At 41.1% G+C, this 18,344-nt stretch overlaps 1 protein-coding gene across 1 annotated transcript in view; it reads left to right on the top strand.

Moving 5' to 3' along the window:
• PPTC7 (protein phosphatase targeting COQ7) overlaps positions 1–18,062 on the top strand; it is a 49,893-nt gene extending 31,831 nt beyond the window's left edge. Inside the window, exons 3-6 of the mRNA XM_055236391.2 lie at positions 4,666–4,864; positions 11,355–11,478; positions 13,039–13,168; positions 14,214–18,062. Of these exons, the coding sequence (XP_055092366.1) occupies positions 4,666–4,864; positions 11,355–11,478; positions 13,039–13,168; positions 14,214–14,272 (512 nt within the window). The 3' untranslated portion in view covers positions 14,273–18,062. The remainder of the gene's footprint in view (positions 1–4,665; positions 4,865–11,354; positions 11,479–13,038; positions 13,169–14,213) is intronic.
• Positions 18,063–18,344: the final 282 nt, after the last annotated feature.

The raw sequence follows: 18,344 nt of genomic DNA, 5'->3' as shown, positions 1-18,344 counted from the left end.
TGTTTATCTGGTATACTAATGGAGCATCCTTTGGCCAGGTCTCTACATTTGTTTGTTAAATGATTTCCTGGGAACTTACCCAGCCTTCTAAGCAGACTCTCAGAGAGGGTATTATTACGTTTCTGCTCATTGCCAGCATCTTTCTAGTTACTAGAAGGCCTCCTTCCCAGTCACCATGGACATTTAAAATCAGCCCTTGTTCAGCCACGCGCGGCAGCTCACGCCTGTAATCCCAACACTTGGGGAAGCCGAGGTGGGCGGATCACGAGGTCAGGAGATTGAGACCATCCTGGCTAACACAGTGAAACCCTGTCTCTACTAAAAATACAAAAAATTAGCCGGGCGTGGTGGTGGGCATCTGTGGTCCCAGCTACTTAGGAGGCTGAGGCAGGAGAATGGTGTGAACCCAGGAGGCGGAGCTTGCAGTGAGCCGAAATCGCTCCACTGCACTCCAGCCTAGGCGACAGAGCGAGACTCCATCTCAAAAAAAAAAAAAAAAAAAATCAGCCCCTGTTTAGTGTTAATGGAGATCACCACAGTTGTAGAATTTGCTTTCAGTTTAAGTCCTTTGTAAGGAGTTCTTTTTATCAGTCTGCTGTCTTCTGTCTTTGTGCTGTGATTAACTAACTTGTTTTCCTTCAAACTGAAAAGGGATCTTGTCTTGCAGTTTCAATATATACTGCTTTGTCTTAATTCCCTGTTTTGGACATGCAATCTGGAGCTTGCCTGGCACAGTGAAACATTCTAGATTCTATTTCTAGCACCTGTCTGTCAACTTGCTGTGTGACTTTGGGCAAGCCACTTAACCTGTGATCTCCTTGCTTCACATGTTAAATGAAGAGAGAGCCCCTAGACACAGATTCTACGGGACTGCCTCCTGCATGTTAAGAGTGGCTCTGCTGACCCTCTGACCCCCGATCATTTACTTTGACTTGAGATAACCGGTTACAAAACACATAACTATCCTGATTTTACACTTTAAAAGCTTTGGTTTTTGCTGTGCTTTTTTTTTTTTTTTTTCCTATTCCTACTTTCCCTTTCTTTCTGTTCACCCTCATGTAACTGGGAGATTTTAATAAAATACATTTAAATTTAATATTAGAAAAAATAATATTTTCTTACATTGAATATTGTGATTACTTTTTTCTCCTAAAAGGCACATTGAAATAATCTTTCATCACCATGTTTGACACACCTTTTTTTTTTTTCACAAAATCTACACATCTCTAGGCTGTTTGTAATGAAACTCAAGCATATTTTGACAAAGGCTGCTTAGTTTTACTGAACTTCAGCTAGACATAATTGTAAATCATGACAACTTTACCAGATAAGTTAGGTAATTTTTTTTTAATCCAGCATTTGCTAAAAAGCCTACAAAGCAATTCCAATATAAAAGGCAAGCTGGTAGCTGTAACCACTTATTTCTTTGACTTTCTAGCTGCGATTGGGTCTAAGGGCATTACAGACTAATTGTTGACATACATGATTTCCTCAGAAACCTTTAAATGGGTTGATAAAGTCCTAAGCAGCCAGCGTATCTTAAGAACCTGAGGGGTTGGTCCTAATAAAGTTATCCCTTTTTCTGCCACACAAAAGGCTTAGTAGTAGTTTACAAAATAAGGAGCTGGGTGATAAAAATATTTCCATTTGAGCATGAGGGACTTGCCTGCCTGGGTTCCTGTCTATATGGGTCATTTGCCTAAACATCCTACACTGTGGTTCTCAGCACCGCTTTTCTTACTCATCTTTGCCTGCTTATTCCTCTCCAAACATGTGAGAATGATTAGCTCTTCTCCCAATATTAGGCTGCTGGGGCCTGAGCCACGTGCACACATCAGGAATTGAGGAGGCAAAAGAGGAGGGTACACTCCAAGCCCAGATGGTTCTGTAAGGCTGGGCTTATACTTGTTGGTGCTGCTTTGGATACTGAAGCTCAGTCACTCACCAGGACTGTTTTGATTCCAACTCGGCGAGTTACTGTCACAGGGTAGCAAAGGATAGCCTGGTTTCGTCAGTGAGTAATAAGGAGTCACGTGAGTCCTTCTTGCAGCAGAATTTTCAAGGATGTGCTAGTCGGGTTTTCTTTCTCAGAATATAATCCCATGAGTTTTCAGAAGATGTTTTGGGTGGTGATCTATTCATGATAAAAGGTTAGAGTTGATGTGCACTGAGTTAGGAAGGAAGGGTAATGGGCAATCTTTGTCCTACTATAAGCTATGGAGCGGGTTATCTGACAGCACTACCGGTGAGTTACAGTACCTGTGCTTTGCTTTTCATTGACACTTAATGGCTAGCATAGTATGAGTTTAGTACTAATGCATATAGTGTCGATAACAAGGAAATGGAATTTCTGGGTATTAGCATGAGAAAGATATGTATATTTTTAAGTGTTTTTAAATTACTTTGTTAGGACAAAATAATAAAAATTACCCATAATCCCACTAAAAAAACTATTAATATTTGAGTGATTATGCTTTCAGATTTTCTGTGTGTATGTGTGCATAGAATAATGGTAACTTGAATTGAGTCTACTGTGTGCTCACAACAGCCCCATGAGGTAAATGCATAGGTACTTAATTTTATTCTCCTCTACCTTTTTTTTTTTTTTTTTTTTTTTGAGACAGAGTCTCACACTGTTGCCCAGGCTGGAGTGCAGTGGTGCATTCTCAGCTCACTGAAACCTCCGTCCCCCGGGTTCAAACAGTTCTTGTGCCCCAGCCTCCCAAGTAGCTGGGATTACAGGCATGCACCACCACACCCAGCTAATTTTTTGTATTTTTAGTAGAGAGGGGATTTCACCATGTTGGCCAGGCTTAGTCTTGAACTCCTGGCCTCAAGTGATCCACCCACCTCAGCCTCTCAAAGTGCTGGGATTACAGGCATGAGCCACCATACCTGACCTATTCTCCATTTTGTTAGGAAGAAACAAGTCTGGAGAGAATAAGTGACTTGCCGTGGTCACATAACTGGAAAATGATGGCACACTGGGATTTAATACAGCTGGTTCCATGGCCCATTTGTTTTGTTTTCCTTTTAACTATCATTTTAATAATTTAGACTTTGCCTATTGCTTTTAAAAAAAAATTTACTTCTAGTAAACTTTACTTTTTTTGGTGTACAGTTCTTTAAGTTTTGACATCATCTTTTTTTTGTTGTTGTTAAGGAAACTTTCATATGAGTTTGTAATCTACTTATTTTAAAGTTATCTTTCCTTTCAAATATATTTTACATAATCTTAATGGCTATAAAATAGCTTACACTATCTGTTGTAAGGGTTTGACATGACTTAACTAGTTTTAATTCTTAGAAACAATTCTATGAGGTACTTACTGTTATCCCTGTTTTTGTGGATGAGGAAACTGGGGCACAGAGAGGTTAAGTAGTTCGCCCCGTCACAGAGCTGGGAAGTGGCAGAGCTAGGATTCAGACACAGGCAGGAAGCAGGCTGACTCCAGAGCCTGTACTCCTGAGTATTACGTGATGGTATATCTTTGCACTGTATGGATGTACTGTAATTTATTTAACCAGTCCCTTATTTTAGATGTTTAGATTGTTTCCAGTTCTTCCTCTCATCTTAAGCAATGTTTTTGTACTTAAGTCTTGTTTGCCTCTCTAATTATTTTCTTAGCATAAATTCTCAGAGATGGAATTGCTAGATGAAAGAAGGTACATTTTTCAGGGCTATCTTGCCCTCCAGGAAAGTTGTTTCCTTTTACTTTTCACTCTCGCAGAATGAATGTTCTGTGCAGTGGGCATGTTCCCTACGCTTTGCCAACAATATGCATTATCTTCTTTTGACTCGTGTTAAACTAATAGGTGAAAAGCGTTGCTAGTGAGGTGGTCATTTTTTCATATATTTACGGATCATCTACACTTATTTCTTTGTGAACTGCCTATTTTTCTATGTTGCCATTTTTCTGGTGGAGGTAGGTATAGGTTTAACTATTAGTACTTGAGAGTGGTCTCTGCTAGTTGTGCCGTTAGCCTTTCAGTCTAGGAAAGATTCTGTGGCCCGTGCACAGCAAAGCTATGCAGAGTTCTTTGCCCAGAGTCTCTGTCAAATGAACAGGTTGATTCCACAAGCTGCCTGCAGAAATTTGGTCTTGTTACCTCATAGTGAGTGAGTCATTAGTCTCCAATAAAAATTCTTCATGACCTCAACAGATGGAAATCTGGTTTAAAATTGTAGTTATGTGCCCTGTCTTAAATGTTAGTGAATTTTGTGGAGAAGGCTTCCTGCCAATGACTAATAAGAAATGTCGGGAAAAATGTAACATTTTCATTCTGGCATTGAAGTATTAAAACTTAATATCTCAACAGCATGCTTTTGAGCATTTGGCATAGATGACAGCACTGTTGAAATGAAATAGTGTGATTAAATACCAGTCATTTTTATTGCTTTCTGTCTCTGCAAATGGAAGAATTCAGATCATCTGTGGCCCAATTACTATGTATAATACAAATCCTTTTTCTTTCCCCACCATGTTAACCGTGATCAGGATTTTATTGATACTCATAGAGGATGTGGAGCATAACTAAGAAAGGTCCTGTTCAGGCAAAGGAGATTCAAATTACGGTGTGTTGCTCTTTGGGGTCATGTGTTAAAATGTGTGTGCAAAGGCAGCCTAGGAAGAAAAAATAAATGGAGATGATTTTTGTTTTTAGGTAGCAGCACCGCCTGCATCGTGGTGCTGGACAGAACCAGCCACCGCTTACACACAGCAAACCTGGGCGATTCAGGCTTCCTGGTTGTCAGGGGTGGTGAAGTCGTGCACCGATCAGATGAGCAGCAGCATTACTTCAACACTCCATTCCAGCTCTCAATCGCTCCTCCCGAAGCCGAGGGAGTCGTCTTGAGCGACAGGTAATCTCCCCTCTCAGCCATTAAGTGTGAGCAGGACGTGGCTCATTCATAGTCCCCTCCTGTACCCCTTGAATGCAGTGAGGTAGGCATTTCCATGAAAAGAAGACACTGAGAATGTTCTCATCAAGAGGACCTTTTAGTTTAACTTTGAAAGATACTTTTCTGGAACTAGGTAATCTAGCTAAGTGGAATTCTGATAAATACCCAATAATTTGACAAGACCGTGAAAATACTATTTCAGGCTTACAGAATATCAATTTTTCATATCAACACCACATGGTACATACAGTACTTTATTAAATTGTGCTGGAGAAATGAGTCATTGTTCATGCATGCCATTGCTTATACAAGATTTTGCATACATTGTTAGGGAAGAGCACAAACAGATATCTGCGTTATTTATCAGAGTAACTTCCTGATTCTCTAGACCTCTTACTACATGCATCAAATAGAACTTGCAGGAAATGGAGTCAAAATGGTCTTAAGTGACTGGGCACAGTGGCTCACGCCTATAATCCCAGGACTTTGGGAGGCTGAGGCGGGTGGATCACTTGAGGCCAGGAGTTCAAGACCAGCTTGGCCAACATGGTGAAACCCCATCTCTACTAAAAATGCAAAAATTAGCTGGGCGTGGTGGCAGGCGCCTGTGGTCCCAGCTACTCAGGAGGATGAGGCAGGAGAATTGCTTGAACCCAGGAGGCAGAGGTTGCAGTGAGCCGAGATCGTGCCACTGCACTCTAGCCTGGGTGACAGAGCAAGACTCTGTCTCAAAAAAAAAACCAAAACAATAAAACCAAAATGGTCTTGAGGTGGGCACAGTGGTGTAGGACCATAGTCCCAGGTACTTGAGAGGCTGAGGCTGGAAAATCGATGGAGTCCAGCCTGGGTGACATAGTGACACCCTGTCTTTTAAAAAAAAGTGGTCTTGGATATGTTCTTTGATAATGTTATTGAGGTGTTCTCTTTTTCTTTCTCACATCTTTTCTCAGTTCACTTTTAAATTGTCAAGAACATTCCAAGATGGTGCTTTCCCCCCCCCTTCGCTGAGACAGAGTCTTGCTCTTGTTGCCCAGGCTGGAGTGCAATGGCATGATCTCGGCTTACTGCAACCTCCGCCTCCTGGTTCAAGCGATTCTCCTGCTTCAGCCTCCCAAGTAGCTGGGATTACAGGCGCCCGCCACCATGCCTGGCTAATTTTTGTATTTTTAGTAGAGATAGGGTTTCACCATGTTGGCCAGGCGTGTCTCAAACTCCTGACCTCGTGATCCACCCGCCTCGGCCTCCCAAAGTGCTGGGATTACAGGCATGAGCCACTGCGCCCAGCCAAGACGGTGCTTTTTTGAGTTGACTTTTACAGTTTATCTTTTCTTTTTTTTTTTTTTTTTTTATTATACTTCAGGGTTTTAGGGTACATGTGCACAATGTGCAGGTTTGTTACATATGTATCCATGTGCCATGTTGATTTCCTGCACCCATTAACTCGTCATTTAGCATTAGATGTATCTCCTAATGCTGTCCCTCCCCCCTCCCCCCACCCCACAACAGTCCCCAGAGCGTGATGTTCCCCTTCCTGTGTCCATGAGTTCTCATTGTTCAATTCCCACCTATGAGTGAGAACATGCGGTGTTTGGTTTTTTGTCCTTGCGATAGTTTACTGAGAATGATGTTTTCCAGTTTCATCCATGTCCCTACAAAGGACACGAACTCATCATTTTTTATGGCTGCATAGTATTCCATGGTGTATATGTGCCACATTTTCTTAATCCAGTCTATCGTTGTTGGACATTTGGGTTGGTTCCACCTCTTTGCTATTGTGAATAGTGCCGCAATAAACATACGTGTGCGTGTGTCTTTATAGCAGCATGATTTATAGTCCTTTGGGTATATACCCAGTAATGGGATGGCTGGGTCAAATGGTATTTCTAGTTCTAGATCCCTGAGGAATCACCACACTGACTTCCACAATGGTTGAACTAGTTTACAGTCCCACCAACAGTGTAAAAGTGTTCCTATTTCTCCACATCCTCTCCAGCACCTGTTGTTTCCTGATTTTTTAATGATGGCCATTCTAACTGGTGTGAGATGGTATCTCACTGTGGTTTTGATTTGCATTTCTCTGATGGCCAGTGATGAGGAGCATTTCTTCATGTGTTTTTTGGCTGCATAAATGTCTTCTTTTGAGAAGTGTCTGTTCATATCCTCTGCCCACTTTTTGATGGGGTTGTTTGTTTTTTTCTTGTAAATTTGAATACAGTTTATCTTTTCTTAGATGAGTGTCCAGAGTAAGGCAAAGCCTCAGATTTCAGTGTCTTTAACAATCTTATAGCTTTATAGGACCTGGCACAAACATCACTGGCAATTCATAAATGTTGATTAATGGACAATGAACCTTTTGTAAAAATAGAAGCATTCTAGCAAGTACTTATCTCTACTTAATAGCTCTCATTAAACCAGCTCTTAGGTCCAAACTAAGATAAAATGAATTATTATTGCCATCTTTTAAACTGGAATGAGCATGTTATATAATTAAATATTCAGTATTGCCCATCTAAAAATTAACTTTAGTAGTAAAAGTAACTTTTACCGTTAAAAGTCTAAATATTCTTCCAATTATGGTCACCAGCCTAAATCCGAAAGTAAAAAGTAAAAGTAGGCAGGTGACCATAATTGGAAGAGTATTTAATTCTAGGCCCTTCTTAAGTTGGCTGTAATCTACATTATTGTTAGCCCCACTGGAGTGGGGAGAACTCTGAACCCCAAGGCCTCCGTAGAGCCCAAGCTCAGATCACAGTTTTTGGAGACTGGTGCTTTAATTTTTTCTTCATTTGATTCTTCTTGTTGGGCTTCCAAGCACCAAAGCAGCCCTGCCATACCTCACACACTGTCTGTGGGACAGACAGGTTGGGGCAGTACTCTGCCGGCATGCCAGCGAGGTGGAGGTGGCTTCCCCTGGAGCCCAGAGACAGCTCGCTAGCATGTGATTTCAGCTCATGTTTCAGTGCAGTCAAAAGTTTCCAGCAGCACAGTATGTTCAATCAAAATGGGCAAAACTGCAGCTGGCGGAACACCAAGCTCATGGGTGGGAGTGTTAGGAGAGGACGAACTGTCCAATGGGAGCAAGACTCATAGACAGAATAGCAAAGGACACTCCTGGGGAAAGAAAAACCTCAGCATAAAACAGAGCTTCAGTGCCAACCTGGTCATTAATCTACACTTCTAGAATCTGATTAGCTTTCAAAGGCTGAGCAGATGAGAGCGTCTTGTATTGTTTTCTTTTTATTCCACAGAAAGAGTTGACCTGATTTCCCCCAGTTTTACAGTCTTTTTCCTTTTTTTGTTTTTCATGCTGCATATATCTCCTTAGTTAATGGTCCCTCTTATCTACAGAATATTATTTTAACCTTAACTTACAGGTTTTCCTTTAGTAGACATTTTTACAAAATGTTGATTATCTAAATATGTAAGTGAAAGTCAGTTCCCTGCAGCAGCACATGGCAGAACTTTACATGTACCACCTTTTTCCTCAGTCAAGTGAAGATGAACCAGAAATTTTCTGAGTGCATTTAGTGTGAATCCTTATAGGCATGTGTGTTTTGTTTGTTAGTTTTTATGCTTTCTCTTCACAAATGTTGTCACATGTTGCTTACACAAGTGTTGGGGTTTTTCCGTGGAGCTTAGGGTGCTTTGGATCTGGTACCTCCCTTCCAGGTCAGTATCCGATTTGCTTTCCTGGCTCTTGCTCCTTAATTACAGGTTAAGGCAGATTATCAGATCTCACCTTTCCCTCCCCAGGGAGGCTTGGAAGGAGTGAAACTGGCCTTAAGAAGTCGCCAAGAACCAGCCTCAGGAGGCCATGATCTCTGAATATAGGATCTTTTCTCCCCACCTGGGGTTTTCCCCCATTTTTATGTCTGTTTTCATCAGGCATTGTCAGAAAAAGATCTTCCATCTGTTTTTTTTTTAAGAGTTGTACACAAAAAAGTTTAATGAGACATCTGCCTCATGTTCCTGCCCTTAGCCACATATTCTCTCCTCAAAGGTAGCCACTATGAGCAGTTTCTTTTTTTTTTTTTTTTTTTTTTTTTTGAGACAGAGTCTCGCTCTGTTGCCCAGGCTGCTGGACTGCAATGGCGCAATCTCGGCTCACTGCTACCGCTGCCTCCCTGGCTCTAGCAATTCTCCTGCCTCAGCCTCCCAAGTAGCTGGAATTACAGGCGTGCACCACCATGATCTAAGTTTTTGTATTTTTTAGTAGAGACAGGGTTTCACCATGTTGGCCAGGCTGGTCTTGAACTCCTGACCTCCGGTGATCTGCCCACCTCGGCCTCCCACAGTGCTGGGATTACAGGCATGAGCCACCACCCACAGCCCGCTATGAGCAGTTTCTTTGATTCTCTCCACATCTATTCCCTGCATATAGAAGCATCCATGTCTGTGTGTCTTTCTGCCGTTTTTTTTTTTTTTATGGAAATGGTTGCACATACGACACACCGTCTTCACCTTGCTTTCTTCAACAGTATATTGAAGAGTTTTTCTCCTCAGTTTGGAGAGTCAAATATTTTGCTGCTTCATTCATTTAGTTACGCAACAGATATTTCTTTTTTCCTTGAGATGGAGTCTTGCTCTGTTGCCCAGGCTAGAGTGCAGTGGCACCATCTCAGCTCACTGCAACCTTCACCTCTGGGGTTGAAGCAAGCTATTCTGTGTCAGCCTCCCAAGTAGCTGAGATAGGCGCATGCCACCATGCTTGGCTAATGTTTGTATTTTTAGCAGAGATGGGGTTTCACCATGATGGCCAGGCTGGTCTTGAACTCCTGACCTCAAGTAATCTGCCTGCCTCGGCTTCCCAAAGTGCTCGGATTACAGGTGTGAGCCACTGCGCCTGGTCAAGATACCAAGATATTTCTTGAAGACCTGTTACACGAGGCACAGTAATAAATACCTATGTATGATGAGCACTTTGGGACCCTTGGGAGACACAGAGTCCTTACTATGTCAAAACACTGTAGCTATTTCCAGTGAATGTATTCTTTTTTTTTTTTTTTTTTTTTTGAGACGGAGTTTAGCTCTTGTTGCCCTAGCTGGAGTGCAATGGTGCAATCTCAGCTCACTGCAACCTCTGCCTCCCAGGTTCAAGTGATTCTCCTGCCTCAGCCTCCCTAGTAGCTGGGATTACAGGTGCGTGCCACCACACCCAGCTAATTTTTTGTATTTTTGGTAGAAACAGGTTTTAACCAGGCTGGTCTCAAACTCCTGACCTCAGGTGATCCGCCCGCCTTGGCCTCCCAAAGTGCGGGGATTACAAGTGTGAGCCACCGCGACCGGCAAGTGAATGAATTCTTTTTTTCCTTTTTCTTTTTCTTTGAGATGGAGTCTCACTCTGTTGCCAGGCTAGAGGGCAGTGGCGCGATCTCAGCTCACTGGCTCACTGCAATCTCCATCTCCCGGGTTCAAGCAATTCACCTGCCTCAGCCTCCTGAATAGCTGGGATTACAAGCGTGTGCCACCACACCTGGCTAATTTTTTTATTTTTAGTAGAGACGGGGTTTCACCATGTTGGTCAGGCTGGTCTTGCACTCCTGACCTCAGGTGATCCACCCGCCTTGGCCTCCCAAAGTGCTGGGATTACAGGTGCGAGCCATCGCACCCAGCAGTGAATGAATTCTTAAAAGATTGGCATGTTGTTCTCCACAGGTATTCGTCTTCCCACCCTCACTATGGCACCCCAGGAGCCAGATTCAAATATCCAAGGAAAGTGATGAGTGAAATATGTGAATAAGTGGGCTGGGTGGCTGGTGATTACAGTGGCTCATGCCTGTAATCCCAGCACTTTGGGAGGCCGGGGCAGGAGGATCACCTGAGGTCAGGAGTTCAAGACCAGCCTGGCCAACATGGCAAAACCCTGTCTCTACTAAAAATGTAAAAAAAAAATTAGGCATGGTGATGCATGACTGTGGTCCTACAGGCACTATTGTACATGCCTGTAGTCCCAGCTACTTGGGAGGCTGAGACAGGAGAATTGCTTGAACCCAGGAGTCAGAGGTTGCAGTGAGCCTATATCGTGCCACTGCATTCCAGCCTCGACAACAGAGCGAGACTTGTCTCCAAAAAAAAAAAAAAAAAAGAGAGGATGGAATTCGGCTGTAAAGAATTAGGAATAAAGACTCATTTCCACTAGGATTTTAGAGGTGTGTTAGATCTGACTCAGAAGAGAACCCTTCCTCCTCAGCCACTTGTGACTAATCATCAGACTTGGTTTTACTCGGCAGTTTCAGTTAAAAATTTGAAACATTTATATTAGAGTTTTCAGTTAACTTTTTTCAGGGTTGGGAGTTTCAGAATGACTTTTTTAAAAAATTGACTCCATTATAATAAATTAGTTTTTCTTGCAGTAAAGCTTATTACATTGTAAAATAGTGCCTGTAGGACATTTTGAACTCATCTCTAAAGGGCCTTCTTAACTTTGTCCCCTCCCCTGTCCTTGCCACAGTCCGGATGCTGCTGATAGCACGTCTTTTGATGTCCAGTTAGGAGACATTATCCTGACAGCAACAGATGGACTCTTTGACAACATGCCTGATTATATGATCCTTCAGGAGCTAAAAAAGTTAAAGGTAATTAACTCAAAGGTTAGCTCTTGGGAAAAGTGGCCCTCTGTAGACAGCTGAGTTTTGTGGATTCAGTTGCATTATCTCTTTGTAGTTTTGGAAAGAACTATTTTGTAAATTTCAGGAAAATAATAATAGCTCTGGTCTTTCAAATAATTGGAGCACTTGGAAAAAGAAGCTTCCTACCCAAGTTTTTCATAGGCTGGTAAAAGTAGGAAAAGTCTAGATGGAGGGCATTTCTTGTTTGTATCTTTATTTGTATTTTAATGGTGTCTAATGGTGTTGGGTCCTGGTTGTTTCTCCTTTTATTCTTCTAACACACCCAGCAGGTGTTGAATCAGGCAAAGACAGGAAATAGTCATGCCAGAGCCAGCCAAAGGCAGCAGGCCACTGGAAACCTCAGTGTGACCTGAGCTGCCACCAGTAACCAAATAGTTTGGGTTTCTCCCGTAGAGGAAGGAGGTGAAAACTAGGCTTTCAATTTTTTCCTGGCTTTGTGAACATACTCTGGGAAAAATGAGTCTTTTTCTCATGAGTCTTTACCTCTAACCAGTATGACTTTGGGTACATTTCTGTCTTTTTCTGTTATTTATTGAAGTTGCTGAGATCTGAGGGTTTCTTAAAACTGTTTAAGCAGTATTTTCTTCACATAAAATGAGGCATCCTAAAGATCCTCTTTTAAAGGGTTGCAGTGAGGATTAACTACAGCCCTGTGTAGGAACTCCTTAGTGCCACGCCTTGTCTGTGGAGTGCAGTCAGTGTGAGGTGCTTCCTTGTCACAGGCACTATGCTCTGTGTGGTGACACAGTGGTGGGCAGAATCTACACAGTCCCTACCTGTATGGAACTTACATCCTAGTGGAGGAAAATAGATAAATACAGGGAAGTAAATCTATGATGTAATGTGGGTGCTAAATAAGAAGAAAAACAAAGCTGGATAAGGGAATAGAGAGAAGGGACTGCTACTAATTTAGATAGATTGGTCAAGGAGGGCCTTTTTGAGGAGGTGACGTTGAAGCAGAGACCTGTCATTATACTGAAACTAGAGCTGAAGTGGACGTCGTCTTCCCATCCCCATTGTGCAGATGAGGAAGTTGGAGCAGCAAGGATAAAGGTATGGCCCAAGATTTCACAGCTAGACAGGAATCTCCTCCTGATACAAAATTCTGAAGGTATTTTCACTAGAGCAGCTGGTAGCTCTTGGAGAGCAAACTGGGGTTGGCCAGGCTGTGTTCCTAAGCAGGGAAGCTTTTGTGGTATCCTTCAAAGGCTATCAGAATCTGCCTTTTCAGTTCATCCTATTTTAGCAAGAATACCTTAAGAATTTCAAATGGGAAAAAAAGCAAAAATGAAAATCCAAACTTTAGGGCTTAAGGCCACCAAAGCAAAGGACTTTCTGATTGATACCTTGTGCAGGCAGCACTGGAGTCTTGTTCATATTAGCCAGGGCATGATGTTTTAATGTCTTTTCTAACTAGAATAAAACTTAAATGATGGAAAAGGTGGTGAGATAAATGTTACTGTCTTGAGCATTATGGTAAAATAACTTCCTCATGCTTTATCTTAGAATTCAAATTACGAGAGTATACAACAGACTGCCAGAAGCATTGCTGAGCAAGCTCATGAGCTGGCCTATGACCCAAATTATATGTCACCTTTTGCACAGTTTGCATGTGACAATGGATTGAATGTGAGAGGTAAGCATTCTTTGGGAAGGTCATAGGGACTGAATGGGGACATGGTGTCAGTAGAGTGGAGCATTCTGGGCTCTGGGTGAGACTGTGGAGGTGTCCTCTCCCAGCCCCCAAGCTGTGCACTTGTGGCTTTCAGCAAGGTCAGGAGGACGAGAGCAAGTGCATGTCGTCATGTCTTCCCCACACAGCATGCCCTTCAGAACTGAACCTCACTGGCCGCAGAGGCAGGTGGAACCTGAAGCCCTTTATTGCCGCCACCGCAGTGCTTGGACCTGAGCCCAAAAAGCTTCCGAGCTCTGCCCAGAGTGCGTGGACATTCCTAACAGTTTAACATTCTGCCTTTCACAAGTCTGACATTTCGCTTCTCCCTTCCTCTGGCTTTGTGAGACTCAACAGTATTTGCCTGACAAATTGCCACAGCAGGGTTTGAAGAGGGAAGCAATGTGAAACTGCCCTTGACTGAAGACTTGTCCTATCTATTGCATGATGTGTGACTTTGGGAGCAGCCCAGTGGCTCCGTCTCAGGGCTGGGACATGTTGGTGCTAGCATAATGAGAGCTAGTAGAATTAGTTTCTTGTTGACATAATTTTATGACATGTGAAACATTTCTTAGTCCTCCAAAAAATGTTAAAATAGAAAAAGTGCATGCCATAGCTGTTTGGCAGATTAGAATACAAGGCTATTCCTATTTTCAAAACATTGGATATGTCTGTCTAAATTAGGATTGTGGGTATAGAAGCATGTAACTTTCTCGTCAGATTCACTGTGATTGATGTGAACAGAGGGTGTGGTGGTTGTTTCAGTAGAGCTGTTGTAAAGGAGCAGGGAAGATTATTTTTTTTTAAGCTTCAGTTTCATGTAATTTCTTGGACTTTTGTTTAACTGTTTTTCTTTATCAAATATTTTTTTCTTTATTCTACTAGGGTATACTGACAAACCAAAACTGCCTGGAATGCAAGCATTTGTCTCCTAGTACTTATTTAAGTACACATTTTTTATTGACTTTTCCTTTTAAAATATACTGATAGGTTCTCATTTTCATTGTAGGTGGAAAGCCAGATGACATCACCGTCCTTCTTTCAATAGTGGCTGAGTATACAGACTAGCCGAGGTGTCAAGTCCTGCCTTTCATCATCCCAAATTTCCCCTGCCATGTGTGCTGATCCTGCTGGCAGGACCACATTTCTTTGCCACTGATCTCAATGGCCAGTGATGTAAGTCTTTAGGCTGTCTTCTTGAGACCCATTGAGATCTTTGTTGAGAACCACTACTATCATTCACTAGCTCATATCTGCCGGCAGCAATTGAAGAGATCCAGGATTTGAAGATTGGCCTTCATTTCTTGATGTTCTTTCCATGATGGGGATGGAGGTGTTCAGTGCCACCGTGGCTGTTACTTTTCAAAGTAGTTGAAGTATTGAATATGAGTAATGTTGGTAAAGTGAATTCAAAATCCTAGTGTGCTAAAGGGATTGTACAAGTCTAACACAAATTGTACGTAATGATACATCTACTAGAAACATACATTATTCATCAAAAGAAATGTCACATGTGTACTCCACAGGCATAGTCTTTGTTACGATGATTGGTGTGGCTTTATGTCTTTGTTATAAACTCCTATTTTTCAGGGGCTTATGATTCTGCTCTAGAACATTGCTCTGGGTTATAGTTTTGATCCCAAAAGCTTTTTTGTTACAAATCGGGAGAAAAATCCATTTTAGTTCTATGGACGGAAATATTTCATGCTTTTAAAAAAGATGTTTGTGTTCCTGTGGTTAAAGTTTTGGCAGTTTATTGATTAGTCCAAATCACAGGCTAAGGCCTGATCTCCAGGAGGGGTGGGGGAGACACTTTACCAGTATTTTTTTATGGAAATATTACTCAAGGTTGTAAAACCCCTCAAAGCCTAGAAATTTAATGTTATGGCTGAAATTCCTCCTAGTTGTCTGATAGGATGCCCCTGAATGGGAACTCTAGGGCCCAAGGCCTGAAGGGTTGAGAACAGACAGCTGTAACTTTGAATTGTGTTGGCTTTCAATGGTCATGCTACCTACCCATACTCGTACTCTCAGACCTTTTATTAGTAGCCTTGCTTTCTATAGCGCATGCACCAAATCCAGTGAGTCCATGTGGAGAGAGCACTGTGTGCAGCGGCAGCAGCACAGACGTCCATGAGGAAAACTCCCAGTGATGATCTGACATTTACAATTACCCCACATGGAAATTTAGGGGTTTCTGAATCAAGCTTAATGTTTACAGTTTCCAAATAGCCATTTTGCAGTGTATAGTTTCCTTACAAAACTACCCCGCATTCAGTTTTCCCATTATCTGCAAGCTGAAACTTATTTTTAAGTTTTGTGTACAAGTTGACTGCTGTAAAGATACATATTTTTGGGTCAGTTTTTTTCCTTCATTAACTTGGTGGTAGAAAAAAATACTTAGAAATCCTTAAATTAAAGCCATGTTTTATATATAAGTCAGGTAACATTGGTGTATAGATGAGAATGCAATTAAACCTGATGAGAATCTACTTGAGAATATAGAAAGTCTTTCTCTAAAGGAGATACTGACTCCCTGGTTTATTGCATTAAAATTTATGTTTGAGGTTACCTCAACTTGTTTTAAAAGATTTTGTTTTGTGAATTTGTACTGTATATTTGAGTAACTGTCAAGCTTTTATTTAAAATTGTTTAACATGTACCATGTACATGTCATTACTATATTTCAATGCATCATGCTTGTAACAGGCATTTCATTTATAATAAGAATGAGTTATTCATTTGTAAGCCGTTCAGTAATTTATCTACTATTCCTAAATTGGCATAATGTTAGATAATCTATTTTGAATCACCTTTAATTACATGTCAGAATGCCTTAACTACCCTAACTTGACAAAACAGAATTCTTTGGTAGACGAGGTGGGGGTGGGGTGGGGGGTCTGGAGGGAGACTCTATTTAAGGAGAAATCATCATGCTATGTATGATAAAACACAGAAGCATGAGTGGCAAGTGGCGGGGTATTTATTTTGCACAAACTATTTGCAGTCTCTGTGTATTTAAAAAGTAAAGAAAGTTGCATCCAGAAGGGTTTTGTAAGAATGAATACATTTATATTAGGACTGACAACTTCAGCTCTTTTGTTTAGGTTTTCAATTATTTTTGGTAAGAGGTATGTAGCCTTATGATCTGGATATATTTTGCATTCATTTTCCAACGCCTACATTTAATTCCTGGTAAGAGCAGTGCTCGTCAAGTTTCTGGTTTTTCTCTGCTCTCATTTAACCCGTCAAACACAATCTTTGTAAAGCTAGATTGATGGTGTTTTATACAACTTATTTACTCAGCTTACCTTTTTGAGAAATGATTGTTAGAAATTGACAATGTGTTCCTTCCAGTGATACTGAAAGTAGTGGGGCAAGAATTGAGTTTCACAGTGGAATTGGCTTTGGATCTGGCCTATAGATTAGTGACATAAAATATTTTCTCTATTTTCCCCTGTTCTTTTTGTGTTATGCACTTAATTTTATGACTGCTGGGGGGTCAGCTGGAGTGCTGCTTAACAAGTACCTCTCCTACTCTCAGTGGTCAGAGGCTGTGTTGGACCCATAGTAGAATTTTCCAGGTCACAGACCCAAGCTTCCATGGGTTGTTACTGTGCTGTACCACTTGTTGGGTCTGATTCTGAACCTGATGTGTGTGTTAATTGTATTTTAAGCAACACACACACACACACACACACACACACTTGCCTCATGTAATGGACTTTTATAACAAAAGAAAAAATTTGGATTTCTAATTTACAAATGGCAAATTATCCCTCTCTGGATGCACCAAAGACCAGTAAAGTTTATAGCTTTTCCATCTATATTTATAAAGCAATACTGTATTATAAAAATCAATATTTTTATCACATGCTTGAAATTTTTATTTTGTTGTTTTAAAATGTGCACTCTAAACATATCAGAACCTTATTTCTTCCTATGAACTTAAGCTGCCTGCGCACAAAAAAAAAAAAAAAAATTACCAAATGGAGATGCAGTAGAGCCCATAGGCTCTAAAAACTAAAAGAAGAAATGGGATGCAGGGGGAACAAGTTATTTGTCCTGAGTTACTGTACTTGCTTGACATGGTTGATGGGTACTAAATCACAAAAGAATCCATTCCAGGTATGCATGTCTGGGGTTGGGCTGTATCTAGATTAGAAACTGGGTTTCAAGCTTTGCATGATGGGAGAGCGTCCTCTCCTATCAGCTGTGTGTGTTCTGGACAGGACAGTAGCCCGGAGATGGAAACCACCTTCAGTACCACTAGCCCACCATACCAAGTAACAAGTTAGGCAGGAATCGTGGGAATTTATTGAGTCAGCTTTGAGTGTTTGGGAGAATATAAACAAGATTGGCTCGAATTGTAAACGTTTGTACTTTGGATGAGTTCATGGTTCTTAGGTCACCTTATACCAGCTGTCTTTGGTAGAAGCTACAGCATTCAGTTTCTCTGGAAACTGTATCACATTTTTGCATTTTAAAAATTTTACAGTATCAAAAAACCAAAATCTGCTTATAAAACAAAACATGAAGCAGGACATATTTGGATTCTATTTATTTAAAATTAAATTCTTTGCAAAATTGAACTTCTCAACTAAAACGTGTCCGTGTCAAAATTTTAACTGTTAGCAGGTAGTTTGTGGCAAAGATGGCTAAATAATGAAGCAAATTAGAATCTGTGTGTATACTAATGAGCTGCTTTTTTTCTGTTGAGACTATCATTATTTGTCTTATTACCCAAGAGGCAATTACCTGAATTTGGATGTCTGAATTATAACTTATGCAGGAATAGTTCTGTAAATACATTTAAATAAACTGTAAAGATATTTAATAAATATAGTATTTATACGAATCTGTGTACTTCTTTTGGTTTGAATAGCAACTAAATGAGACAGCAGCCTTTGACATTGAGTTTGTTGGTCACTATCAGGTCCTCATTTCCAAGCCTCCTAGTCATTCTAGCACTGATTGATTATATGCTACTTCTTTAACTGGCTCCAGCTGCTTCACTACATCAGTTTAGCTTCCTCAGAAATTCATCAAAATGGACTGACAATTGAATGTAAATTATAGAACTTTTTCCCAGCTGAGGCTTTGCACCTTCCATATAGTATAGAGGGAAGCTACAAAAAAA

Source organism: Symphalangus syndactylus, chromosome 13 (genome assembly GCF_028878055.3).
Source record: "Symphalangus syndactylus isolate Jambi chromosome 13, NHGRI_mSymSyn1-v2.1_pri, whole genome shotgun sequence".
NCBI lineage: Eukaryota > Metazoa > Chordata > Mammalia > Primates > Hylobatidae > Symphalangus > Symphalangus syndactylus.
Note: the sequence above shows the minus strand (reverse complement) of the source record. Positions and strands in the feature narration are given on the sequence as shown.